Source organism: Aethalodelphis obliquidens, unplaced genomic scaffold (assembly GCF_003676395.1).
Source record: "Aethalodelphis obliquidens isolate GAN/ISIS:26980383/991018 unplaced genomic scaffold, ASM367639v1 scaffold38, whole genome shotgun sequence".
Lineage (NCBI taxonomy): Eukaryota > Metazoa > Chordata > Mammalia > Artiodactyla > Delphinidae > Aethalodelphis > Aethalodelphis obliquidens.
The window spans coordinates 5,544,376-5,571,687 of NW_020837982.1; the positions used below are offsets into that span (position 1 = coordinate 5,544,376).

General features: G+C 57.8%; 1 protein-coding gene across 4 annotated transcripts in view; it reads left to right on the top strand.

Moving 5' to 3' along the window:
• ABR (ABR activator of RhoGEF and GTPase) overlaps positions 1–27,312 on the top strand; it is a 178,857-nt gene that overhangs the window by 146,278 nt on the left and 5,267 nt on the right. For 3 of the 4 annotated variants that reach the window (XM_027130545.1, XM_027130543.1, XM_027130544.1), the window contains 5 exons: positions 23,096–23,155; positions 23,414–23,523; positions 24,216–24,355; positions 25,419–25,553; positions 26,835–26,940. In XM_027130545.1, coding sequence (XP_026986346.1) covers positions 23,096–23,155; positions 23,414–23,523; positions 24,216–24,355; positions 25,419–25,553; positions 26,835–26,940 — 551 coding nt within the window. Of the gene's footprint in view, positions 1–9,959; positions 10,137–23,095; positions 23,156–23,413; positions 23,524–24,215; positions 24,356–25,418; positions 25,554–26,834; positions 26,941–27,312 lie in introns of those variants that run through there. The other variant, XM_027130546.1, reaches the window with a different exon arrangement.

A 27,312-nucleotide genomic window follows, 5' to 3' on the forward strand; every position in this document is an offset into this window, starting at 1 on the left:
TTTTAAGATTTTGTTTATTTATTTATTTATTTTATTTTTGGCTGAGTTGGGTCTTTGTTGCTGTGCGTGGGCTTTCTCTAGTTGTGGCAAGCGGGGCCTACTCTTCGTTGAGGTGCGTGGGCTTCTCATTGCGGTGGCTTCTCTTGTTGCAGAGCACGGGCTCTAGGTGCACGGGCTTCAGCAGTTGTGGCTCATGGGCTCCAGAGCACAGGCTCACTAGTTGTAGCGCACAGGCTTAGTTGTTTCACGGCATGTGGGATCTTCCCGGACCAGGGCTCGAACCCGTGTCCCCTGCAATGGCAGGTGGATTCTTAACCACTGCACCACCAGGGAAGCCCTAGCCTCTTTTTTTTTCAATCAATATTTTTTTATTGAAGTATAGTTGATTTACAATGTTGTGTTAATTCCTGCTATACAGCAAATTGATTCAGTTATACATATATACCCATCCTTTTTTTAATATTCTTTTCCATTGTGGTTTATCACAGGATATTGAGTATAGTTCTCCGTGTTATACAGTAGGACCTTGTTGTTTATCCATTCTACATATAAAAGCTTACATCTGTCACCATTAGCCTCTTCTAGTTGAAGAAAACAGCTGCCGCCCGCTGGCTTTCTCTCCCCCAGGTTAGGCATCCCTGTCTCCTTGCCCCTCCCTTCCTAACTTGTTTGTCTTCCCCTTGGTCAGTGGTTTAGATAGATGGAGTGTGGAGTGCAGTTACCCTGACAGTGTAGGAAGAACACTGGGCTGAGGGTGGGAAAATGCATCCAGGTCCCTTGACCTTCGGAGGCCTCAGTTTCTTCATCTATTAAATGGGGACAATTATCCCCACTGTGCCTCTATCAGAGGCTTGTTGTGAGGCTCAAAGGATGGAATGTCCCTGAAAGAGCTGGTCCGTGCACATCCACGCTTTCACTAGTTTATTCCCGCATTTCTGTTTGTTGAACTCCCTCTAAGTGGCAGGCACTGTGTGGTGGATGCAAAGAATGAACAGGACCTCCCTCCCCATGTAGTGAAGAGAACAGAGGAGAATTGTGACCATTCAGTCAGTGTTGAAGGGGCTTTGAGGCCAGACAGATCTGGGCTTCAGTCTAGCTTTCTCCATTCATGAGTTGGGAGAACAGGTTACTTTACCTCTCTGAGCCTCAGTTTCCTCATCTGTAAAATGGGTGGTAAAGAGAACAGAAGGGGAAAGTCCGTGAGGCCCTTGGCACAGGACCTGGCACAAGGCCTGTCCTTGTCTAATGATGACAGCCCTTTGCCCAAGCCGGCAGGTCCAGGTCCACTGTCCTCCGCCTTCCTGCAGGGATTCTGGGTGTAGCTTGTCAAGCAAACCCCCTTCCCAAAGGCTGTCACCTGCAAGTGGCCCCTGTGTTTGGGCCTTAGGCTGGCTGAGGCCACATCTGTTTTCTTATGCTGTTGGAGTCAGACCAGCTTTGATGAACCGACCTCGGAGTGGGCAGGAGGTCAAGGTTGGGGCCTCACGACCTGCCAGCCTGAGGTTTCCTGCTGTGCCCCCGCCCCGGGCTGAGCAGCTCTGGGCTCATCCCCCTCAGAGCCGCGTTCAGCTCGACGGCGTGGTGCGGTCAGGCCCAGAGTGAGTGATGAGCTGGGAACAAGGGGTCATTGTCAGCGGGAACTACTTCTGGTTTCAATTACTCTGCAGGGCATGAGGAAATTTGGAGTGAGTGCAGGTCGGGAGGCTGCTAGGGCAGGAGTCGAGGGCTCCCCCACCCCACGTCCCTCCCTCTGGCCCCCGAGGTGTCTGTTGTCCCCATTTGACTCTGCCCAAGGGTCAAGCATCCCAGCTTTACTGCCCTGGAGCTGGGCTCTGGGGCATTGGCCTGGGTGACCCAGAACCCCTTCCACTCGGGTTCCTCACAGCTGGGTGCCTGGGTCCCTCCCTGTGTGGAAAGACAGGGGACATTACCGGGTGTCCTTAACACCTTCTCCCATGCATCCTTCAGGCCACACTGACCACAGCCAGGCCCTGTCCCCTGAGAGTGGCCGGTTGTGACTCGGATTGGGGGGAAGGGCAGCTGGGAGAAAACTTGCCTGTAGGGAGGCAGCTAGGCAGCTCCCCGCCCTGGGACACCGCAGTGGCCATGCAGGGTGTGGCTTTCCAGCCTCTCCCTGGAAGATGGACCCCTCCCCTGCCTTCAGCCTGGGCTGGGTGTGCACGTCCAGGGGAAGCGTCAGCCTCGAGAGGCCGTGTTTTATATCTGTGCTGCCTCCTGCTCTCAGCAGGTCCATGGGGGGGCTCTTCCCTTCGCTGCCATCATCACCACTGTGCCAGCCCAGGAGCACACGGACGGGGAGGGACGGGGGCACCGGGACTGTTCCTCTCCCTGCCTCTGACACCACCTCCTCCCAGGGCCCAGGTGACTAGAGCTGTTTCAGACCCGTTCACCGTCCAGTGCCTCACCTGCTGTCCCTCTTCAAGGCAGGTCTGGATGGCTCGGTTGTACTTGGAGAGCAGAGTGGGCAGCGGGATGCAGGAGAGCCAGGGGAAGGATCCTACGAGAGGGGATCTCGTAGGATCCTGCCCCTGGCTGTCCAAAGGCCTCCCGACACTTGTAGGACAACCTCTCTCTTCCGGCCCCCCGCGTAGCTACCTCCGTCTCCGGGTGTTCCTGATCTTGGGAGCCTGGGCTCCGCCCAGGGGGTTCTGGAGACAGGAAGCATTGGGCAGGAAGCACACGGAGGCACGGGTCTCCTCTGCCTCCTGCCCTGCGTGGGAATGCCCCCTGCTTACCTGGGAAAGGTGAGAGGCACAGAGAAGCTGATCTGGAGAGGACCTTGGGAACTGATTCCTTCAGGCCCTTAGAACAATCCCGCCTCTCAACAAACCAAAAGAGGGTGCTCTCCCAGCTCTGGGCCCCGGGGGCTCCTAGACTCAGAAGCAGAAGACCCAGGTTTGATCGCAGCTCCACCATCTAACAGCGAGGTGACCTCTCTGTGTGTTCCCTCTCAAACCTGTGCAAGGACCAGATGAGTCCTGGGAGGTAACAGTACCTGGCTTACTGCTCGCTCCCGGTAACCGCTCACCTCCCTGCTGGCGGAGGCTGCAGCTTCAGCCTCCTGGGATGGTCCTGTCTTTGATTTTATTCAAAACCTTTGAGAAAAGGACTTAGTAGGGGAATTGCCAGGGTCTCCCTGAGTGAGGGCTGAGGCTGTACGTGAATGCTGATCGGGGGCGCCTCGTGTGGCTCTCCCTCGCTGTGGGCGCTGCACAGCCCACCTCAGCGTCTCACCCAGCCCCGCCTGGCCGTGGCACGAGCCGTGGGGGCAGTGGGGGCTCTTGGTGAGGGTCTGACCGCCAGGTGCCACCCGCTCCCCATGGGCTGGCACAGGGGAAGCGAGGCATAGCCTGCTCACACCCTTGGAGGCAAGAGCTGAGCTACACTGGCTTCAGGCCGGAGGTGACCCAGAAAACACCAACCAGACTGACTCCATGAGATAAGCGTTATCCTATTGTAAGGCCACCGAAGGGAACCCACACCAGCAAAGCAGAGGCCCAGAGTTTTCCCAAAGCAGGGAGAAAAGTAGAGATAAAACATGAGTTTTGGATCCAGGACTCTGACCCAAAAGTTTCCTTAAAAAGCCCCTAATCTCCCGACTTCCACATCTGCCCACCCTGGAGGGGAGCGAGGGCCAATGGCCGTGGTAGAGGAATAGCAGTTCTCATGGGAACTGTCCTCCTTTAAAGCCTCTGTCCTTAAAGGAGGACCAGAGGCTTCAGAGTCTGCGGGGCTTGGGGAATACTGGGGCAACCGAGGAGGTGCTCCCAAGGCAGGGAGTGGTGGACAACGGCAGTGTGAGTGGGTAGGGCCCTGAAACCCCACTTCAGCCAGGGGCCTCTGCTCCCTGCTTCTGCCGTTAGCTGATTGGGGGCAGGGAGACTTTGGCCTAAGGTTTCATTTAGAAAGAAAGCGGGCTGTATCCTCTGCTTAAAAAAAGTTCACTGCGGACCACTTGTCTCGTCCAAGATCCTGTTTGACAGGTGTGGAAACTAAGCCCAGAGAGAGGGAGTGGCTGCCACAGTGACCAGACAGGACCCACACCCTGGTTCCGTGGCTCCTGGGAGCTGTCTTCTGTTCATTTGGAGCTCAGAGTGGGTGGAAAAGAGTTGCTTAATATTAGCAAAAGAGAAAAAAAGCATGGAGGCTCAGGGGACCCTGACCTACTTTCAAACCCCCCTGCCTGAGGCTGTTGTGTTTTCAGTCTGCAGCCTGGGAGGCCCCCTGGGGTGCTCAGGCCCCTGGCTGTGCTGGGAGACCCCGGCCATACTGCCTCCGTCCTGGGAGCAGGCAAGCGGCCAAGGGGGTCTGGGTGTCAGTCTGGCTGTGAGTTCCATCCATGAGTTGTGTGGGAAGGAATGGATGGATGTGTGGTGGGTGTGCTCTACCCACTCCATCCCTGGTGGGTTTTGTTTTAGGTATACAAGATGTTCCCAAAGGCTCAAGTGGATTTTCCACCCTTTTTCCGTGACCAAATATGCTGTGAGAATTACTAGGAGTTGCCAGGGCCCATTAGGACATTAGGACAGTCCTGAAGCAGGCAAGCCCTGCGGCTGTCTCAGCCTCTCCTAGAGCCACCAGGCACCCTCGAGACACCAGCCTGGGCTGGCCAGGCAGAGTGGAGGGTGAGGCTGTGTGCAGAACAGCCCGTGCTTTGCACTGTCCTCTGACTCCAAGGCCAGGCCTTGGGAGACGGGAGGGTCCTGGTACACCTTGAGGTTGGGCTGCAGAGCAACTACCTTTGAGTCCTGGCTGCCGCCTGTCCCAACATCCTGGAAGCCGCTCCCCAACTCCCTCTCAGGTGGCCATCTAAAGCTACCGGTAACCACTAATCTACAGAGTTGAGGCTCCAGGCCTTAGAGACCTGTAACCCCATGCACAGCTGTTAGCAGGCAGGGCCCAGACCCCGGAGTCCTGGCCTGGATGCCTGGAAGAGTCCCCAGTTGCTAGCACTTATCTCCTTGGGTGGCGGGTCAGCGGTGGGTTGGCCAGGGCTCGGTTTGGAGTTTCACAGCTCCAAGTGAGCTGTGACCCGTTCAGGATCCTCCCCACCTGGCATGTGGTGGCTATCTAGTCAGTGATGAATGAATGGGTAAATGAGCAAAAAAGTAGCTTCTAGCCTCAGCTCTGCCATTGGCTACTCAGTGACTTTGAGCAAAGGGTTCCTGTCCCCAGGCCTAATGCAGGCCTGGAACATAGCAGATGCTCAAAAAGTGTGGATGGAAAAACATAAACGGGTCTCACTTTCTCATTCTCTGAAGATCTCTGCCCTTCCGATCCACAGTTTGGGTTAGGATCGGTACAGAACAAGGTGAGAACACACGTTAGGAATGCAGAGACCCCAGGGCCATTCATTTTAAAGGGACTCTCCCGCCCCCCTTTCTCACAGTTTCCCTGCGGTGTGCCACCCTCCCTGCCAACTCACACACCCTCTGCGTGGGCCCCGGGCTCCCGTGCACTGCCCGCCCTGCTGGTTCTCTCTCGGGCTGGACTCCGGTGCCTGTCTCTCGGCAGGAACCACCATGGGCTTCCTTTCTGCAGCCCTCCCAGCCTCACACGCCACCTGCTCTCCACCCACACCCTGCCTCCCAGCTCTGCTCCCCTGGGGCTGAAGGGAGCGCACCTGGCTGACCCCGGACCACACCCCTCTCGGCCCTCCTCAGCGCCATCCCAGGCTCCTCTCCAGCTCCCGCTCCTGCACCCAGCCTCTCCGGGTGGCCCTTTGGGGCTCTCCCCTCCCCCTCACTCCCAGGCTGTCCTCGCTGGGGTGCCTGTGGCCTTGGTCTAGCTGGCTGCTCAGAAACCCCCTTTCCTGCCTCCAAGTCACTTGGCTGGAGGATAGGGGCAGGGAATCGGGGTCCCAGTCTGGACTGAAGGGAAGATGAAAGTCGTTGCAGTGGGGAAAAGGAGGTCACTCCAGAGAAGTAGCAGCAGCATCCCAGGGTTCTGAGAAAGAAACTTCCTCCTCGTGTTCACAGGCTGGAGGATTTGCCTGGAAGCCGTCCCCATCCCCAGCTGTCACCGTGCCGCACTGGTGGCAGTCCCTGCCTCTCCTGCCCACACAGCTCAGGCTGCATACATTCCCTGTTGACCTTTTTTTTCTTCAGTGATGCCTCTGCTGATCACTTTAGCCTGATTTTGCCTCAATCATAGCTGTGCTGGGTGGCCGGTCCCAGCCACCCCAGGTGTATACCCCTCCCTCGGTGTAACCTAGGGTCCTGCCCTGCACCTCCCTGGCGACGGCCCCTCTCATTCCTTTGGCAGAGAGCCTGGGGAGGGGGTGAGGGAGGATGGGACAGTCTACTAGGAATGTTTTTAATTCCAAAGGCAGCAACATCTGTTCATATGGGCCTTCCCACCCAGGCTCTGTTTATCCAGACAGGGGGCCCTTGCTCATCCTCAGAGACCGGTTCTGCCAGGATGGACAGAGGGGAAAGGGGTGCCGTCACTTCCAGGGTGGCCGGGACAGCCTGAGCCTAGCCCACCCAGTGAAGCTGAGGAAGGGTCTGTGGTGGGCTGGAGGGAGCAGAACTCAGACGGCTGCTTTTGAGGAACTCCCTAGGATCATTTGTCTTGCCCAGCCCCCCTGCTGCAGCCTGCTCCTAGACCATTGCTTCCAGGAAGCAGTGAGTCAGGCTTGGGGAAGAGAAGGCAAATCTGTACTGTCCCTAGAGAGAACCCCCAGCCCACAGGGAGGAAGGAAAGATGAGCATCTCAAGGGAAGAGCCTCCCAACAGCTATCCATCTGCTAAGGCGCTTATGTCACCATGGAGACCAGTTGGCCATCTTTCATCCAATCAGAGCTTGCTTTACCCAGACAAGTGTTGAGCCTGGGGTTCCTAAGACAGACAAGTATAAAGCTTTGGGAAGAGGATCTGCACTGCCCCCCTTCTCCCGCACACCTGGCGGGGGACGCACCTTACTCGACATCCCCCAAACTGCATCCTGTGGCATGTGACCCAGATAGAGGACAGAGAACCTTAGAAAGCCAGTGAGGGGCCAGTTCTGAAGTTAACAGTTGGCAGTGCCCAGCACGCACCATGTGTCTGCAGCAGGTGAACGTGGTTAGCAATTATAATGGCACCTTACCGGCCAGTTACACAACCAGCACTTGCCCATTAGCTGAGGGATGCAGAGCAAAGCCAGGGAGGGTGATCCTTTTTTCTCTTTTGGCCCATGCCAACCCCTCCTCCAGGAAGCCTTCCCTGATTCTCTCTGGCTAGAATTTTCCTCTCCTTTCTCTCAGCTTTCGTGGCACTTGATCTGTGCTGTTCTTGCGGCATAAGACTGGGTTTCTTGAGGGCAAAAATGATGCTTTGTCCATCTGGGTGTGATGTGTGGTAGGTGCACGATTGGTAAATGCCAGATGCGTGAATGCCTTTCTGCCTCCTGTTAAGAGGTGTTTAAGCCTTTGTCTCCTCTCCTCTTTTGGGTTGTCAGCTTTGTCAAGCACAGCCTTTTGATTCATCTTTGTGATTCCCCAGCCCCTATCCAGGGTTGGGCACATAGCCAGGCCCTCAGTCAGTACCTCTTGAATGAAATCACTGGGATGAAGAGGTGAAGACCACAGGAATGGGTGAACCCTTGGAGGAGGTGGGTTTTGTGCAGCTGGTGGGGGCAGCTGCTGGCCACTCATGGGGCTGGAGGGAGATTCTCTTCAGAGGTGGCCCCCAGGTGCCCTGGGAGAACAGGTCAGGGGTGGGTCAAGAAGGGTGGCTCAGGCCCCGGCCGGGCAGGGGACACAGGCATGTCCCTGCCTTGGTGGGTCTCCCCCTCCCACTCAGGGGTTACTGGGAAAACGGTTGTGGCTCTGCCCCACTTAGCTGCACTGGCTTTGGGCAACTTTAGCTCAGGTAGCGGGAGGCTCTGTGCAGCCTTGGCGGCGCCCAGCCCTGTCTGCACTGTGCAGAAGCAGGTGTGGAGCATGAAGCCCTAGAAGAGATGGGGCTGGCCCAGCCACCCTGCAGGGACCACCAGCGTCCAGCAGAGTTCCAGGACTCCACGTTCACCTCCAGGCAGAAGGCAGCACAGGACCAGACCCTGCCACACTGGGATATCACAGGGGTGAGGGCCTAGCCAGACCTCTGTGCGTGGCCTGGCCCAGGCTGGTCTGGGCAAGTGGCTTAGTTTCTCTATACCCTTAGTTTCCTCAGATGGAAAAATGGGGATGTGAGGACATACTTCCTCAGGTTGGGGGAGCAGTGAGTGAGGTACTCCAAGCGGAGGGTTAGCGTGGTGCCTGTCGCATAGTAAGCTCGGTGAAGGGCGTCTCTTGTCATGATCAAGGCTTGGCTCCCTCTGTGGTGAAGCCGCCCCTTTCTGCAAAAGCACCGCGGGCTCTGATGATAAACCCCAAGACGTGTGCGCTGGTTGAGATTCAGCAGGTGCATTCCAGACGCCAGGGGCTGCTTCTGGGCCCCGACCCCCCTGCCCTGGTGGCCTGACCCACCTCTTTTCCCCGAATCCAGAGAACCAGCCACACTTCAGTGGTTGTGAGCACCAGGGCCTTTGGAGAAGGCCTGTCACTAGCCAGCTGCAGTTCTGTGACCTCAGGCGAGAACTTCATCTCCCTGAGCCCCAGTCCTCACAACTCTAAACAATACCACCAACGGCACAGAAGTCGCAAGGCTTCAACGCCAGCAGATACTTGAACACCCTTTGCATGGGACCCGGCTCACGGTTGGCACTGCGAAAATACTGGTTTCCTTCCTCCCCCCATGCCAAACTCTACAGGGTGTGATGCCTGGGCGCCTCTGGGGTGTGTGGACCCTAATCATCTGGGGTTCAGGCCTTTCTCTGTTCTCCAAACACCGGACACTGACTTGTTACCTTGTGAAGTGAACATTCATCAACCTGAGAGTCAAGAACAAGTTCTTAGTTCTCTATCCCAAGGCACCCAGCACAGAGTGGCTTTTGTTGCCATTCTGTCAGTGGACGTCCTCTGCCCCCAGCAGCACAGCCCTTTTTTTGGCTTTTCTGGTGAAGGGCACCAGTGATGGTTAGAAGTGGCCCGTGAGAGGAGCACCTCTTGCTGGGCATCTGTAACCCGTGTCGTCCTTGGATTTTTTTGCTCATGTCCCCAGAGAAGGTCCGTAGTAGCTGATTCCCTCTGGGGCTGCGAAAGCCCAGGAGGTTGCCCAGCTAGGGGTCTTCTTTATCCTTTCCACAGGAGTCCACGCGGGTCGGGCCCTGTCACTGAGTTGGCATTGAGGGAGGCATCTGGGGCAGGAGTAGAACCCCGGGGCAGGACTGGTCCTCTGCCCGGGACAGGGGCAGCTGTTGATGGCTCCTGGCCCTGAGCCCTGGGCTCTGCAGACCCCCTCTGGCTTCCCCCAGCCTCCCGCAGACGCTCCAGCAGCGAGGCGCCGCCTGGTGGGGAAGGGGTTAACCGGGGCTCTAGAGGGGAAGGGCCTGGCTGGTTGTGCTGCTTGTCAAACTTACTTTAGGAGGGGCTGGAGGGAGGGCCGAAGGATGGGTGTGGAGGAGGCCCAGCCTGCCAAGAGTTAAAACCGGGAGGTTGGGTGTTTTGGAGGGGGCAGCCTCCCGCGCCTCTTTTGAGTCACTTCCTCCACTGGGGGGGGCTGGGGGCGGGGGCTCCCCGGCAGCCTCGGGCGCTGTGCCGCGCGCTCGGGGCCGGCCTCCCGCTAGCCTGGCCGGGACCAGCGAGCCGCTGCTGCTCCAGCGGTGTCTCCGGGGAGGGAGGACGCAGAGGGAGGAGAAAGCGGAGCCCCGCACCATGCGCTTCCCTGCCCGGCTCGAGTAACAGTCCCGGCGGCTGGCTGAGGCTGCGCCCGCTCCCACCCTCCCTCCAGCGGCTCCGGAGCCCCGGCGGCCCGCGCCTCCCCGCCTCCCCGCCTCCCCGCCTCCCCGCCTCCCCGCCTCCCCGTCCCCGGAGCTGAGCTGGCCCCGCGGGCAGGCTCGCCGTCGGGTCGGGCTTTGCCGCTGCCGCCGGCATGACAGACGTCCTGCCTCAGCCCGACTGCAGCTTGAAGGCGGTGTGCGAGCCCCTGGAGCGCTGCTGCCTGGACCCGCTGGAGGAGCCGGGGAGCAAGCGGCCCCCCAACACCGGCGCGCGGCTCTGGGGCCGCGTGCGCAGCAAGCTCCTCCGCCAGAAGGTGCCCGAGGGGCTCGAGGGGTCGGCGAGGGTGGGCGAGAGGGACTGAGGGGGGCGGGGGGCCTGCTGGGGCTCTGGGCGGCCCCTTCTCGGAGCTCACTGCGCCTCCTACCTGACTGAGGGACCCTGGGACAGAGGCTGGGGTAAGCTGGGGTTGGCTCTCAGTGGCCTTAACGTGATGATTAACGCTGTTGCTACCCCAGCCTCCGAGCCCCGCTCTCTCTGCCTCTGTCCCTGTCTCAGGAAGAGGGGGGCTGTCTCCTGTGGGAGAGGACTGCCTGCCTGCTTTCTGCGCCTCTGCGGGTAGAAATATGAACAGATGGGGCGAGGGGCTCCTGGGTCTCAGTTTCCCCTACAGCGCCCAGCCCAAGCCCGACCCCCTGCGTCCAGTGGCCGCCCCTTCTGCAGAGGGGCACCGGCGGAAACACCTCAGTACCACCGGCCGTGTGAGGTTTCTTTGGGGTTGTGGGGAGCTGGCGGTGCTGCCGGGTCTGGGGGCTATAGGCTACCTCTTCAGGGACCACCCAGAGGCCTGCTGGCCCAGTGCTAGTCAGGCACCAGGCAACTCAGTCAGTGTGCCAGGGGTTTCCTGACCCAGCAGGCAGCTCAGACCAAGCTGAGCCAGGGCAGACTGCCCATCCTGCCTGCCGCCCCAGACCTGGGCGGGGATGAAAGTCTGAGATAGAAGCTGACTGTCCTGCAGCTGGGCAGGCTGCCGCAGGGCTGGCTTTGGGCCCTGGCATTGGGCGTCTGAGGAGGAGCCAGGCCATCGCCTAGCACACAGTGAGCGCTTGGTAACCGTAGACCAGATTAACCACCTAAGCAAATGTCGCAGGGTGCCTGTCCCGGCTGGCCAGGGCCATGCTTGTCCTTCGAGGTAGTGATAACAGAGGCTTGGCTAGTCTGTGCTGCTGGGGGGGATTTACAAGCTCTCCCGTGGGGGCCCGAGGGGGGTCCCTCTGCGCAGGTCCTCACTGCCAGCCAGCATAGAGGCTCCTGGCACCTGCAAGAGGATGTGATCTGGGGCCCGTTGTCTCCTTATCTACTTTCATCCTCTTCCAACGGGGCATACGTGACCTCCCAGCGGGGACAGCAGTCCTGGAAAGTGCTGGGCAGGGCAGCAACTTGAGCTGTCCTGCATTGGCCCCTGTGTCACCTTCAGCCTCTCTAGGGACGAGGCTAGCAGAGCCCTGCTGGCCTCAGCTGCTACCAGAGCCCCTCTGTGCTGAGGCAGCTGTCTGTGCCCGGCAGCCCGGAGCCATCCCCTGCCTGTACCCCCTTCCCAACCCCTGCTGAGGCCAGCAGACACCAGCCCAAAGCTCATTGTCCATTTCCAGACGTAGAGGTTGGCGAGAAAGTGACCCAGCAGGTTCCTGGCCCAGTCCCAGCCAAACAGAGTCCTTCCGGTTTACCTGCCCCTTTGCTGGGGTTGGGGGGTGGCAGGTAGGGGGCAGTTTTTAAACCTTGAAACTCCAGACTTTCAGTTCTTTTCCCTGGGCATTAGTGACTAGCAAAACCAAGAAGCCGCTTCAGGAATCCTTGAGCCAGCTTCACCTCTGGTGGCGTCTGACACTTCTGTGTCTGATGGTGCCCTCTGGGCAAGAGTGGCAGGCCAGCCAGGCTCTGGGCTGCTGAGCTGATTGGCATCAATGCAACTGCAGGGTGGCTGTGGCGCTGGGATGCTCTATGCGGCGGGTGATTCAGTCCTCTAGCTCCTGCTGTGTTGCAAAGTATGTTGGTGTCACAGACACAAGGGTCTGTACCGTGGGTGACAGAGGGACATTCATTCACCCTGCTGTGCCTGCCTTGCTCTGCCCGGGGTTGGTGGGGGAGCAGGCAGGCTTGTGGAGCCAGACCCGCTGCCCACCTCCCTTCTTTCCCCAGCTGCATTAACCTATTTTTTTTCAGTGCAGCAGACTCACTGCCAGACGAGGGGGCTGGGATCAGGCAGCAGCTTAGGTGGGTGGGGGAAGGGTGCCAGGTACTGCCCAGCCTGACAGGAGGGGTCACCTCATTAACTCCTCATTTAACTTTGCCACAAGGATGTGATGCTGTGGATGCCTGAGACACCTGTGGCCCTCCTGCTGCCACTTAACTAAAGATTCGTGAAGCCTGGAGGGGGGCGTATGTGAGTCATCTGGGGACCCCGTGCTGGGGCCGAAGAATCTGTTTGAATGGAGAAAGCCCAGTGTTAGCCTGTGGAGCCTCTGGCCCCAGGAGTCTGCGCTTGCTGGAAGAGGGGCAGTAGGGACCACTCACAGGCTCTCCTTTGGGTCCTCAGTGGGGAGCTCTGTTTGGGGTTGTGCTTGTCCCCGAGGAGAGTCCTGGGGCTGAAGCCTCACTCCAGACTCTGACTTGGCAGTTGGCTTGTTGTGCAAGCATTGAGCAGAGGAGACACGTGGCATTTGAGTTTGTGGGTTCCGCCAGTGCTCTCAGCGTTTAACTTCACATTTCTGCTTTCCTTTTCCTTTTTTTTTTTGGCTTTAAATCACACTCAAGACCAGGCTCAGTGCCTGGTCTTCCTCCCATCCTGCCTGTTTCTAGATCCTTAGGTTGCACTTGGGAGGGAGAAGGACTGAACGAGGAATCCCATCCCTACCCCACAAAGTGTCCAAAGGTTTTAATGGGGTCACGTGGGAGCCAGAGAGGCTAGGAGTGCCCCAGGGAAGCAGCGGCCAGGCCAGAAGTTTTTGTCTCTGGGCAGCGGGGATGGGGAGGGACAGGAATCCATGCCCCTACTGTTGCCCTGCAGCCAAGGTGAAGACGTCCAGACCCAGAACAGGCCAGATACTGGCTGGAGGTAGGGACTCAGGCTGAACTGGCAGGGTCCAGGGGAGTGGGGGAGAGTTGAGGATGGTTCCTGATGACCTTGCCTCTGCTTCGAGGGGTTGCCACATGGGTCTGGGAATTCCCCACCACCCAAGAGCTTCTCTCAGGAAACCAGAGGCCAGCAGGGTGAATTGAGATGTTTCCTGCTGAGCTCCAGGACGAGTCCACCTGCTCTGAGGTGGGCTTTGCTCCCCTCTACTTCTAGGGAAGGTCAGAGGTGCAACCCAAAGAAAGACAGGATGGGGAGCCCTCTTTGGGCCACTAGTCTGGGGAGCCTAGGGTTCAGGAGGGTCCCTTTCTTTGTCATCTTGATCGCAACTGCAGGACAGCTCCAGACCCCTCCCAGAGTGTGTAATATAACCTGACAGTTTCCTAACAGGTAGCATCAGGTATGCAAACCATGTGCCTGTCCCCAGGGCTCAGCCGGCCATTCACTGGCTGTTCAGGCGTTGAGGGTAGAAGGGTGCCGGGGTATAGAGGGATGTCTTGGGCTCATTTACTTTCACTTCATCATCTGGCTCTGGGCATCAAGAAAGATCTTGAAACCTTATTAGACGCCAATAGATACCTCTCCTGCCCCGGCTGCCCACCTCTCTTCCCCACCCCCTTTCTCCCACCCTGCCCCCCATCACCTTATTTACCAGAGGGAAGGGACCTGCATCCTGTCTTCACCATTCACATGCCCATTCACACCCCTGTAGCGATCCCTCAGCTGTCGGAAGCGGACAGTAGTGCCTCTCCGCGGGGCTGGAGACCCCTGCGGCCAGCCATTTCCTCCCTGGCCTCTGTGTGGGCCAGGACTGTGACCAGGCTGGCTGGCTGGGGGCTTGGAAGGGGGAGTAGTGAGACCTCCCTGCATCCCTGCAGCCAGCATAGGTACTCCCTAGAGGGAGAGGATCTTCCTCCTGGAGCCACACGGGTGGCCTCCTGACCCCCCCCGTTCCCTACTTCTCCACTAAGCTGGCTCCCAAGAGGCCTGTTTGATTCCACAGAGCAGGAGTCCTCGACTCTGAGAATGTGATGACAGTTATGGAGCTCCACCCAGACCCAGAGCCACGCATATGCACAAACTGTATGCTGTTTCAGAGGGGGTCACGGATCCCCAGGTAGGAACCCGTGCTCTGAGTGCACTTGGCAAGCTGCTGTTTCTTGGCGCCTGGGGAGGTTAGAAGGGGCATCGGCCCTCTCCAGCATCTCTGTGGTCCACAGGTGGCTTGGCCAGGCAGCCATGCTGGGCTTGGTGCCCCAGCTTTTGGTTGGCCTTGGACCAGGGAGAGCTGAGCCTGCCAGTTCTGCCCAAGGCCAGTGGTGCAGGACTCTCCAGAGGCCGTGAAGGCCCAGGAGGGCAGACGTTTTGGAAAGAGCCCAGCAACTTCTGCAGGTGCCGGTGTGGCGGAGTTACCAGGCGCTGGTCAGGGCGCCCAAGTCTGAAAGGCCCAGCCCTCTGCTGAGTGGCCTTGCTGGATGCCCAGGTTGTCAGGAGCCGGTCCGCAGGTGCTATTTTGGCTTCCTTTTCCCCATCAAATCGTGCTGGGAGTTGGAAAGATGTTCGTGTTCTGACAGCTCCCTTGCACCCAAAGGAACACACGTCCCCGTGCCTGGAACTTGCCTGCCCAGTCCCCGGGAGAAAGCCAGAGTCCGTCCTGGATCCCAGTAAGGCTTAGACTAAGGCCCCATTGTCCTTGGTCCCCCAAGGTGGGCCTAGAGAGGGAAGTGACCGTGGGAGCTGCTGGTGGGAGTCTGCTGCAGAGAGGCTGGGAGGGCCCTGTAGCCCCACGGTGATTTCACCAATTCTGCTTTGGTTGAGAGAGAGTGGAACTCATGCCTGAGCCAGAAGGTGGAACCGTCTTTCTCCTGGACAGTGACCCCAGCCAGGGTGGGTGCCTCAGATGGGCACAGCCAGAGCAGCGACAGCCACAGCTCCCCTTCCCATCAGACACCTGAATGCCCCCCTGTGTGCTCTGGCCTCCTCCTTGGAGCGCCCCACCTCCTCTCAGGCTGGTGTAGCCTAGGAGGCCAGAGAAGGAAGGGCACTGGGCTGGTAGGAGTCAAGAGGCCTCGTTTTTCTAATCCTGAGTCTACGGTCTTAACTTGCTGTGTGACCTTGGGCAGATCGCTTCACCTCTCTGGTTCTCTGGCCTCAGTATAATGAAGGAGCTGAACAGGATGATCTCCTAGATCCAGTTCATATGATGATTTTGGCCACGTCTCAAGATTCCTACGCCTAAGCCTTAAACTCTCAACATGCTGGGAAAGTCTGGGTGGAAGAGGTCACAGGGCTGCCCCTGGGCCACGGCCAGCCATTCACTGAGCATGGGAGGAGAGAGGCGAGCAGGCATGTGGGGCTTCTCGACCCCTGTCCCGAACAAAGGGCATTGCTTTCTCCAGCCTGCATAACCCACTTTGTTCATTCGGTCTCTGAATATATTGATGGCGCATCTTCATGTGCTGGGCTCTCCAGAGGCAGCCCAGGCAGAGGCCGTGCTCTCAGGGAACTTGCTGTCCATAGGAGAGTCAGGCAATAAATGAGATCACTTTATGCTGCACAAGTACTGCAGGAAGATAAAATTGGGTAGCAGATCAGATAATAAAGCAGAGGGGAGAGGCCTTGCTTGAAGAGATAATTCTGAACTAAGATTTCAATGACAAAAAGGATTCTTGAAAGATCCGGGGACAATGCCTTCCAGGCAGAGGTGAAAACCCCGCAGCCTGGGGGGACCATGGTGTGTTCAGAGGCAGGCAGAGGCTGTGTGGAGCATAGGAAGTGACCTCGGACAGAGCGGGCAGCAGCCTTAATCTGAGTGCAGCGGGAAGCCACTGGGGAGTTTAAGCCCAGTTTTAGTGATGCTGACATGTTTTGATCCGGTGCTGAGTACCAGGCATCATTCTTAGCTCATGATGTGAGTTAGGTGATAACCCACGAGGTGCTGTTAGGCTCAGAGGGTGACACGATGAGGTCCCACTGAGCGGCTTAGTGCAGGAAGTGCTTTTAGCCATCATGCCCCCCGCCGAGGAGGAGGCCCAGGGCCCGCTCGGGTTTGCGGCTATCTCTTGGTTGTCTGGGTGGTCATGGGGCCCCACTGGGGTCAAGGCTGCGTGCCCTCGATGGGGAGCTTCCGGGGGGTGTAGAACCCAGCCTAGCAAGCTGTGCACAGAAATGGGCCCGCACGTGGGGCCTGGGAAGAGCCCACCAAGAGGCCCCTCAGAGCGGGTACGGGCAGTGGGTTTGCCGAGCCGCATTCTCACCAGCAGGCTCTGCGCCCAGACGGTCTTCCTGGCCTGGGCAGGGAGCATGAATTCAGCTTCCGAGAAGGACTTTCATAATTCTTACCAAACCACGGTAAGTCTGGAGGGAGGCCACTGAGCCCACGGCAGTCCTAAAGGCCCTTGGCCTTTCTTTCCGTGGCAGCTGCATGAGACTTCCCGGTCATACCTGGGGGAGCCCCTCGCTTGGGACTTTGACCTCTAAGGTGGCCCCTTCCCTTTGGGGACAGGGCTGCTGGGGGCTGCCCCTGTGTTGCTTTAGCCCCGACCAGTCCCTTTCCCGAGAGTGACCCTGTGCTCGTCAGCTGGTGGCCCTGAGCTGGGCAGGACAGCTTGCTGGCTGTTGGTTTAAGGCCTGGCTCTGGGGTGAAGTCTCCAGGCCGGGCAGGCTGTGGAGGGCAGGCCAACTCTGGGGAAGACGGGTCCCCGGGGCTCGGGGCAAGACGGGCCCTCTCTGAGTTCTGTCTGCAGCTGTGCCGGCCCGAGGGCTAAAAGCGTGGCGGCACAGAGGAGGCTGAGCCCTGGAATGCAGGGCGCTGGGGGGGCAGGTCACAATGGGTTCTACAGGGCTAACCTGGCTTCAGTAAACGCCTCATTCAGAGCTGCTAAACCCTTCCCATACGTGGGCCTCAGGGAACTGCACAGTTCCGGGGGGCAGGGGAGGCAAGCGGAGGCGAAGTGGCCTCATCCCCGGTGCCTGGAAGGACAGTGTGCGCAGGCCTTCCGTGTGGCTGTCCTGGAGAGGGTGCCCGACCCTGCAGGGCCAGGGCTGCAGGGACAGAGCTTGCTTGACCTTATGGTGGGGGGGCCCGGCCCCTGGGAAAATGGGCTCAGTTTACTGAGGCTGACCTTGGTCTCCCCTCAACCAGCTGCTGAGCTAGAAGCCAGGATACAGGCCCCAGCGCCCCCTCCCACTCCGCCCTGCCTCTCTGGAGTTTCTCTCAAGCGGCCACGTTGACGGAACCCTCCAGTACCCTTCCCGGGGCGGGGGCGAGGGGGGCAGGCTCTTGGCAGTGCCCTGTTTGTTCCCCCAGTTGCCAGCCCTACCGTGCCTCTCACGCCTGTGGTCTGCCCCAATGACAGGCTGGCTTTGGTGTCCCAAGGGGACCAGCCCAGAGCATGTGCATGCACTTGGGGGAGGGCAGGAGAAGGCCAGCCGGGGCCGCCACCGTGGCCACTGACCTGGGAGCCACAGGAAATGTCCCCCCGTCAGACAAAACACCCGGCTCAGGGCCTGGTCTCCACGGCCCAGCGCTCAGCCTCCGGCCGGGTCCCCAAAACACAGCCACACCTCTGCCTTCTATTCGGTGTCCTGTTCACCTGTGAGGGTGACAACTTCAGCTATACTATGGTTTACTGCACTTAGTTTTTATCAGCCCCCAGAACAACTCTGGGCTTCGAGTGAAGTCCATGCCACCAACCCAGGACAGGCCCAGGATGCCAGGCCCCAGGCCCAGAGGGCAGAGGGTAGAGCAGTGCTCAACGAAAGAAAGAGTGGGACCAGGCCCAGGAGGGACAGGAGGTCAGGGGTCGTGCACAAGGAGGTGGGCTTCCTCAGGGCCTGTGCTGTGGAAATGACAGTGTGAGGTTTTGAGGGAAGAGGCTCAGTGCCAAGGGGCCACAGGGTGGGAAAGTGGGGTCTGGGAGCCCTTGGGAGCCCAGGTGAATACTGTTTTCACGGGTCCCTGTCACGTGCAAGCCCCCGTGTTACCTCCCAAAGTAACTGTGCCGCTGCTCTGTGTTCTGTGCTGGGACCATAGCTGCCGGTGGTGACAGGTTATCCCACACTGGCCCCTCCTTGTGGATTGAGCCCCCGTGAGGGCCCGCAGGGAGGGGCGAGCGGCGTGGCGGAGGGAGTGTGGGATGGTGGGAGGACCGTGCCCACGATCCAAAGGACTCTGTCACCTACTAGGGGGAGCAGGAAGGGGGCCCCCAAACTCGCTGGTGCCTCCGAAATCCCAAGCACTAGGAAGTAGCCGTGAACAGCTCTGGAGCCAGAGAGGAGAACATTAGGGTCTCCTACCCCAGGCTGGGGAGAAACGGGTGGGAGGAAGGGCTTAGACCCCTCAGAAGAGACCCCTGAGGACATTCCTGAAACGAAGGCCGCACCCACCACCTGGGGGGTGTTTGGGTGCACATAGAGCATCCTCCCCTGGCCTCAGGGCCTCGAATCCTCTCAGCCCCCTGCAAGGCTGGGGAGCCCATTTCCTGTCCTAGATGTGAGGCTGCTGAGGTCCAGGAACGTGAGGCAGCATCCCAGCCACCTGCCAGATTCTCTCTCAGACGCTGTGGACTCCTTGCCTGGGATGCAGGATTCCCAGCGGGGGCCCAGGATGTTGTTGCAGGGGACCTGGGGGGTTCTCTCGGGGACATCAGTCCCGGAGGGCAGCGGCTTCTCCACAGGAGAGGCCTGAGTGTGCAGCCATGGCCTGACCAGGTCTAAATGCAAAGGCAAGAAGGACAGAATCGAGCTGCTCCCAGAGGCTGCGTTCAACCACTCGTTTATAACTTTCTCCGGGATGTTCTATGGCCTGCTTCTGTCTCCTGCCTGTGCTCCTCGGGGGGAACCCCACTGCGTTTTTGTTACCTGTGTGGTGAAGGAGGGGCCCCTCTTGGGGGGTTTCCCCAGCCTGGCCCTTCGCAGCCCCATCTGTGTCACTACCTCAGGTGATCTGGTATCCCCCTGGTACCTGGTCCCCAGGCGGGGGGGCACAGCACCTATCGGCTGGGACTGGAGGGTGAGCGGTCAGGTGTTCCTGTCCACTGACATCCAGGGAGCTGGTTCCTCCACCCCCAGCGCTAATCTAATCAGGAAATAGCAAAGTCCACATTTCCCAGGGGTTATAAATAACCACAGCAATTCAGACAGCATTATTCCTCTGGAAAATGTGCCATGTCCCTCTCTACTCTGCACCCTCCCTTCTCTGTATTTAAATGACATCCTGAAATAGACTTGGTTTCTGGAGGCTGCTGGCCTCCTGGGAGACAGGGCTTCATTGTCAGGGCACCGAGGGGCTGGGCAGGCCTCCCCACGCGGGTGGCAGGGCCGCACCTGCAGACGGGATTTGGCATAGGGCGGTGGCAGGACTCACAGTAAAACACGACAGTGCCACCTTACCCAGACCTGGCCTCAGACAGGCTGAAACAAGAGCAAACTGTGCAGGGGACGGGGTCCTAGCGTGGCAGGGAGGCAGAGGGGAACTGAAGGTTCCTGAGGCCTGGAGTTATCTGGGAAGGCTTTCTGGAAGAAGCAGGGCTGGGATTAGGCCTTAGCATCAGGGCTTGCTAAGGCCTTGTCTCAGATGTTCCCAGGAAAATGTAGGGTTGCTACTTGGCAGCTGGAATAGAAGTGATGGGGAGGGAAGGAATGAAAGAATCGTACTGGGGTTGGCCTGCCAGCACCCAGGTCAGCCTGTGGGGCCAGGCCGTGGAGGGCCGATGTCTCCTTTCTAGATAAATAATGATCACAGCAGCTGCCTTGCAAGAGGCAAGGATGCCAGGCTAGGTGCAGTACACCCAGCTGGGCTGGGTAGGATCTTGCAGGCTTAGCTGGGGCGAGTCAGGGATACTTGATTTTGTACCCCAGCTCTCACTGCCTAGATGTGGAGCACTGGGCAAACTCCTCATTCTCTTTAAGCCTTGGTGTCTCATCTGTAGAAGGGGAGCAGCTAGAAAGGCTTACACCTCATGGGCTTGTTATGATGATTGATTGAGATGCTGTATGTCAGGGGTTTGTCATAGAGCCAGACTTACAGGAAATAGCTCACCACACATCAGTCGCTGTTACTATTTTCCATAGCAACACTCTGAGGCAGGTATGGACACCCCTGTAGGGAAATTGAGGTGCCAGGAGGTTAAGTGACTTACCCACATTCACACAGTTGAGTGGAAGAGTGAACATTTGGACCCAGGTCAGTCTGACTCTCATTCCCTGCACTTTCCCCACTTGGGCTATGTCCACATAGCACTCAAGGGCCCAGGGAGGGACCACTGGCTCAGTCCACAGGAGGTGCCAGGTCATGGGAGGCTGGGGCAGGGGAGGGGCACTAGGGGCCAGGACCACAGAAGTGGCCTGAGGCTTATGCTGATGACTGGAGAGAGCTGCATTAGAAGCAGGTGGTCATTCCAGAATGTGTGTCCCAAGGTAGTATCTGCCCCAGTTGACGAAGAGCAGTGGAGATCTCTCTACTCCAGGTGGCCACTGCTCGAGGTCAGGGCTGGGGACAGACCAAGGCCCTGTGTCCAAGACCCAGGATTCAGGAGGGGATGAAGGAAGTGGAAGGAGCAGCCTGTGCCACAGGCCTGGTGAGGGTTGGGACAAAAAGTTTAGGGGAGGAAGGTTTCAGGGGCCCAGTAGGACTTGGCCCCGAGCCTTGTAGAATAGAGAGTCGGGGCAGCAGCTGGGCTGTGAGTCCCACACGCTTCCCTAGCATGTTTGAAGAGGTGTTCAGTCCTCTCCACACCACTCTCCCTCTGTCCTGTTCTCCAGGCTGGGCCTGGGCCCAGATGGAGGGCCCAGACCCTGTCGGAGGCTTGGGTGCCCCCTGTCCCCAGCGTGTGTGTGGGTGATAGAAGGTGCGGGGGTCTTACCTTGAGCTGTAAGAAGCACCGGGGCCCAGCCCACCCTGGACTGACTCGGGTCCAGCTTTCCTTTGTGGCGAGGGGCCTGTTAGAGCAGCAGTGTTCAGACTATGGTGCACATGCCCTGGGGCTGCAGAGACGGTCCAGGGGTGTGAGGGCAGAAGAGTTTTAAAGCATTCAGCTTGCAGATCCTCAGCTCCCGCCAGAGCTATTGCCAAAAAGCGACCCGCCAGAGAAGGGCCTTGCACCACCACCTCGCTCTGCAGCGGAGCCCGAGGCTTCCTGGGGGACTCGGCTCAGGGCTCCCAGGCCTCCTGGGTGGCAACAGAGGGGCCACTTGAAGTGCTGATGTAGGAGCTGAGAAAGTAAAAGACTCTAAAAGCTGGGTTTCCGACCCTTTCACAAGTCACGTGGTTTCCAGTTCTTTCTTTCCACAAAAGTGATGGAAATGGTCAGCTGAGATCATTTAAGATAAATATTGCTAATAGGTATCTATGCAATTTAAAGCAAATACAGAGGAAAGAGGTTCAGCCCCATCTACTGTATGTGAACAAGATGTTTCATCCTTTACATCTTTAAACACCAAACCAAGGGACTTCCCTGGCGGTCCAGTGGTTAAGACTCCACGCTTCCTCTGCAGGGGGCATGGGTTCTATCCCTGGTTGGGGAAATAAAATCCCACAAGCTGTACTGTGCGGCCAGGGTAAAAAAAAAAAAAAAAAAAAAACACCAAGATCTTTAAGCAATACTAAATGCTAATTAAATCATGTCACTCCCTGGGTAAAAATCTTGGTGGAGTCTCATTAGAATAAAACTTTAATTAAAAAAATGAAATAAAAATTAAAACAGTATTGATGCTAAAACCCCATTTCACCCTAGCAAATATTTGTATACATACATTGAACTAAAACAGAAAAAATGCTCTACCCATCTCATTAAGTGATGCAATTCCACCAGGATGGTACTTTGCTGCTGAATATTTATTAAAATTTGTACTGTGTTGGTCAAATTTTTTATTATGTCCTGCTAATCGTTGTAATAACTAACCCAGAACATGTTTCGAACATTTGGAGCCTAGTGGTCTCAGGAGATCTTTCATTTCCATTTATACAGACATTTTTGTTGAAGCAAAATATAATAGGGTGAGGAATAAAAGACTTTAAAAAAGAAAAATGCAAACTAGGGCATAATTCTTTGGGAGAAATAGACTAGAAACACAAAATCAAAGAGAAAAAGGAACGTTGCAGGGTTTCTACAAGGGAAAGAAGAACTTGTTTATGTGTTTTTTAAATGGATGATGGTGGATATCAAATCACTATGGAATTTGGATTCCACTGAATACATTTAAAAGAATGATGTAACAGTTTTATTTTAAGATGTAAATATTTACATTATTCTGGAAATTATATTCTTTGCAGCTATTTAAACTTGCTCTGGAAATATTCACATGTTGACTTAAGAATGTGCCAGGGTGTGCACTGTTTTTCCAGATTACTTTACGGATGCACAGGGAAAACAGTTTGAAGGCCACTGAACCAGAGAAACAGAGTCCCGTTTGATCACCTGTGGATGTCTCTGCGCTTCCCCCTGCCATCTCCACTTCCCTGGGGCTCCTGCCCAGTTTGGGGGCCTCCTCTACAGAGTGTTTGTTTTCTGGGAGACCAGCCATTTACCCGTTATCTTACTGAGTCTTCACGACAGTCCAGCAAGGCAGGTTCTTTACTGGCTGCAGTGAACAGATGAAACAAATGAGGTTTAGCAAGGTGAAAACTTCCCAACGTCACACAGTCGGCAGTGGCAGAGCTGGGATTCAGACCCAGGGCTCTTCACCTCTATGTGGCACCGCCTCCCGTTCGCCACCTCCAGGTACACGGGCTACGTCCCCTGCTGTCAACTCCAGTTCAGGAAGTTGAGCAAGTTGCTGATGGTTTGTGAGCCTCGGTTTCTGCATCTGTGAAATGGGGTGATAATACCCGTCTCGCAGGGTGGGGTCAGGAGTGAATGAGAGGTGATGGGTGAATGTGCCTAAGAGCGCACCCCACCTCCCTCCCAGAGTGGGGGCAGTCCTGCACTAGCCAGGGCAGGAGGGGCCTGGGGGCTGGAGCCCCCTGAAGGACTGATGTCAAGAGAAGCATCAGCCCCCAGTTCCATCTTCCTGACCTTTTAGCCAACTTCTGAGCTGTGGCTGAGCAGCAGGGAGAGCTCTGGCTTGGTCTCAGCTGTCATCTCTCTCTCTCTCTCTCTTTCTCTCTCTCTCTCACGTTCTCTTTCTTTCTTTCTTTGCAGCTGGATCCACAAACTGTAGAAACGAAGAACTGGCACACAGATGTGATTGAGATGAATGGGGTGAGCCCAGAGAGATAGGAAGTTTCTGCACAGTGGGTGGGCAGCCTGGCCTCTGCTGGTGCCCTGGGGGGGCTGTCGGACCCCCGCCTCCTTAGCCCAGCCCCTCCCCCCTCTCCTCTGCCTCCACCCCTCTCGCTCCCACCCTGTAGGTGTTTCAGGGAGCCCTGCGTGGGAGAGGTAGCCCTTGTTTGCAGTCCTGGGGGGCACTCCTTGGGCACTCATGCCCTAGGGGATTGTACCTGCCTTGCCCCCAACCAGATCAAAGTGGAATTCTCCATGAAATTCACCAGCCGAGACATGAGCCTGAAGAGGACCCCGTCCAAAAAGCAGACCGGCGTCTTCGGTGTGAAGATCAGCGTGGTGACCAAGTAGGTGCTGCGCCCGGGGTCCCTGCCAGCCCTGCCCTCCAGGCCCCCCGCCCTTGTCTGGCTCCTCGACAATCACTTTCCAGTTCAGCAGTCACCACAGCCAGTTTGGAGGGCAAAAGTGGCCTGCAGAGGTGTGTTCTCTGCCTCACACGATGCTTTAGAAATAAATGAGCTAGCACTTAAGCATTGGGAGACTGCACATGAAGATCCCGGATGGTCAGCTTCTTGTAATAGGTGGGAAGGTCTGACACCTGTAGGCCCATGTCTTGGTGTGACGGTGGCAGGCTGGAATCCAGGAGTGGCTGCTCCTTGGGAGAGGGCACCCTTCAGCCCCCCTGCCCTCCCCTTGTCTCCAGGACCTGGCCCACCCCCCTCTGTAGGTAACCTGCTGGGTGTCCCCAAAGCATTTGAATCTGAGCCCTCTGTTCTGAGGAACACTCTTTCTTTAGTCTTTGGGTTGATCTCCTAAAACTTCCTCCCTCCCACCTTTGTCCCCTGCTGTCCCTCAGCTGTAGGCAGGCTGTTGGGGGGTGGGGTGGCGTGGCCTCTTTCTCAGCCCTTCCTTGCCCCCCCACCTCCTGATCCCAGAAGCCAGAGCTCTCTAAGGCCAAGGTTTGCAGAGAAGGGGTACATATAGCTATCACTGGGGGGCTCCCTCCATCCTCCGTCCCCTCACATCCCCTCCCTACCAGGCGGGAGCGCTCCAAGGTGCCCTACATCGTCCGGCAGTGCGTGGAGGAGGTGGAGAAGAGGGGCATCGAGGAGGTTGGCATCTACCGGATATCAGGGGTGGCCACAGACATCCAGGCGCTGAAGGCCGTCTTTGATGCCAGTGAGTCTGGGAGGCCCAGCTGGGCAGCAACGGGGAGGGGGCGCTCCGGCAGGCTCGTGGGGCTGGGAGGAGAGCGCAGCAGAAGCGGGAGGCTTCTCCACGGAGAGGCCTCCACGAGCCAATGGCAGAGGAGCCTCAGTCTGTGAACTACAGCCCAGCATCGCATGGGGTGATCCCCTGCCCTCCAATCTCTTCTCCATTGCTACAGATTAGGAAGCTGAGCCTCAGAGAGGCCAAGTCACTTGCCCAGGATTACTCAGTATATAGGCTTTGAGCCTGATTTAAACTCAGATCTTTCGGGTTCCAGAGTCTGTGTTCCTGGCTCCCTGGTGCCCAGTGGGCTGCAGGGAAACTAAAGGGCTTTGAGCCTGGGTTGGCTGACACGGGCACCTCCACCTTCTCCCAGGCCCCCAGTGCCCTCTGGGAGGGGCATTGCTGCCTCTCGCTTTGACTGTGGGCTCCTTGGTGGTGGTGCCTGACCTTTCTGGTTCTTTCCCCTATCTCGCCGTTCAGGCTGCAGCAACAGCACACCCAGTAGTCAGGACACCTGAACTGGCCGGGCAGTGCTGATTCCATGGGAGCTGAGAGGGGGCCTGGTGGGTGTCCCTGGGCAGCTGCCCGGCAGACGTGTTCGGGGAGCCTGGGGTGGGGAGCTGGGGACGTGCTGGCACACGGCTCCTCTGTGCCACCTGGAAGCTGAGGCTTTGTCGGAACATGATTTTAGGTATAAAAAATGCACAGCGCCTTCCAGAGAGGGGCTTAGCAGTGGGGCGATTCCAGTTGGAAGGAGGGCATGTGACACGCGGTGTGAGTGTGGCTCCAGGACTCTGGATGACGATCTATGCTCCCCTCCCCCCACGGAGCTGAGTCACAGGCCACCTGTGGACACTACCTACATCCTGCCATTCCTGGGGAGAGCAGACCAGAGACAGCATGGGGGTGTCCCGGGCAAGCTGTCTCAGGATGGATAGAGGGACGGAACAGGGCTACCTGCCCAGCTGAGGGCTGCGTGGGGGCGGAGGTGGCTCAGCCAGCACAGCCCGACCTCCCGTCTCCCCTACAGACAACAAGGACATCCTGCTGATGCTGAGTGACATGGACATCAACGCCATCGCTGGCACCCTCAAGCTATACTTCCGGGAGCTGCCCGAGCCCCTCCTCACAGACCGACTTTACCCAGCCTTCATGGAGGGCATCGGTGAGCCTCCAGTGGGGGCCTGAGGGCTGGGCTGAGCCAGGCCTCCCTGACCAGTAAAGAGTGAGAGAGGAGGGCTTCCCTGGTGGCGCGGTGGTTGAGAGTCCGCCTGCCGATGCAGGAGACACGGGTTCGTGCCCCGGTCCGGGAAGATCCCACATGCCGCGGAGCGGCTGTGCCCGTGAGCCATGGCCGCTGAGCCTGCGTGTCCGGAGCCTGTGCTCCGCAACGGGAGAGGCCACAACAGTGAGAGGCCCGCGTACCGCAAAAAAAAAAGAGCGAGAGAGGAGATCTGTGGCTTCCCTTGCTTGTTGATCTGCCCACTGCATAGGGCCGTGTGGCTGAGTGGCCTGGAGGGCAAGGTGTGGCCTGCTGGGGCCTCATCTGGAGGCTGGACCCTCTCTCCCCTGCCCCTTTCCCGTCTCATCCCTCTGGGCTGCCCTCTGTGCTTCCTCTTTGGACACTGACCTCCTTGCCTAGAAACCCAGGCACCCAGGGAAATCTGCCCTGAGGTGGGTGGTCAGGCGCTGGTGCCCTGGGGCCAAGAAGAAGTGAGCAGGCGTACACTTGACATGGCCTGTACCGAGCCTTCCAAAAGGAGCACTGTCTCATCTCTGACCTATGCCCAGGGTGGGGAGGAAGCTGGGAGCCCTGGCTGGCAGGGCTCCCGGCCTCTACCCACCTGGGCCAAATCCTGGCCTGGGTGCATCCCTCCTGCCTTGTCTTCTCCTGGGTTGGATCACAGGAATGAGGAGCCCATGGAAGGCAGCTCACTGCTGGGCTCCGGCAGCGGAGGTACTTGAAGAAGAACATTCAGGGAATTCCCTGGTGGTCCAGTGGTTAGGACTCTGTGCTCTCACGGCAGAGGGCCTGGTTTCGATCCCTGGTCAGGGAACTAAGATTCCACGAGCCGCGTGGTGCAGCCAAAAAAAGAGAGAGAGAACATTTCATGCCATGACATCACTGTCTTAAACTCAGCCTTACAGTCCAGGTATGGGGAATGGCTCCAGCCCCAAAGGCTTCTGCAGGGAGGGGAAGGACAGTGTCTGCTGAACCACCAGCCTGCCTCCTGGCTGAGTTACAGGTTGTGGTGGGGCCTCCTGTAGGAACCTCCAATAGCCCACTGTTGGGGAAATACCAGGCCCTTCCCTGCAGGGTCTGCTCCCCTGACCCCCTGCAGCCTGGGCTTTCCCGCGGTGTCCCGTAGCCTCCTGACCACAGGGCACTGGCTAAGGCCTCCCTGCCCAGAGCCGAGCCCCGCCCCAGCCCCTTCTCTCCCCACAGCCCTGTCAGACCCTGCTGCCAAGGAAAACTGCATGATGCACCTGCTCCGCTCCCTGCCAGACCCCAACCTCATCACCTTCCTCTTCCTGCTGGAACACTTGAAAAGGTAATGGGGAGGGGCCTGGTCCAGGGGAGGGGGCAGCTGGGGGGAGGGCACATCCGCTGAGGAACCCACATCCTCCGTGCCTCCAAGTGGGTGCTGGTGTCTGCTGGGACACCATAGCAGGGTGAGAGTTTGCTCTTCACATTCTTGTGTTCACATTCTTCTCTTTTGAGAAATATTTGGGTCCTAATGGCAACCTCGAATACTGGCTAGAGAATGCTTAGAAAGGCAGGGCTAGAGCCAAGGACTGTAGGTGGATTTACAGTCAGTAGGTCATTCGGTCCACTTAGCATTTTTTAAACGGAGTAGGAGGGACAGCCTTGGGGTGCCTATTGTTCTGTTCAGTTACGCACGTTGCGTGTGCTGGATGCTCAG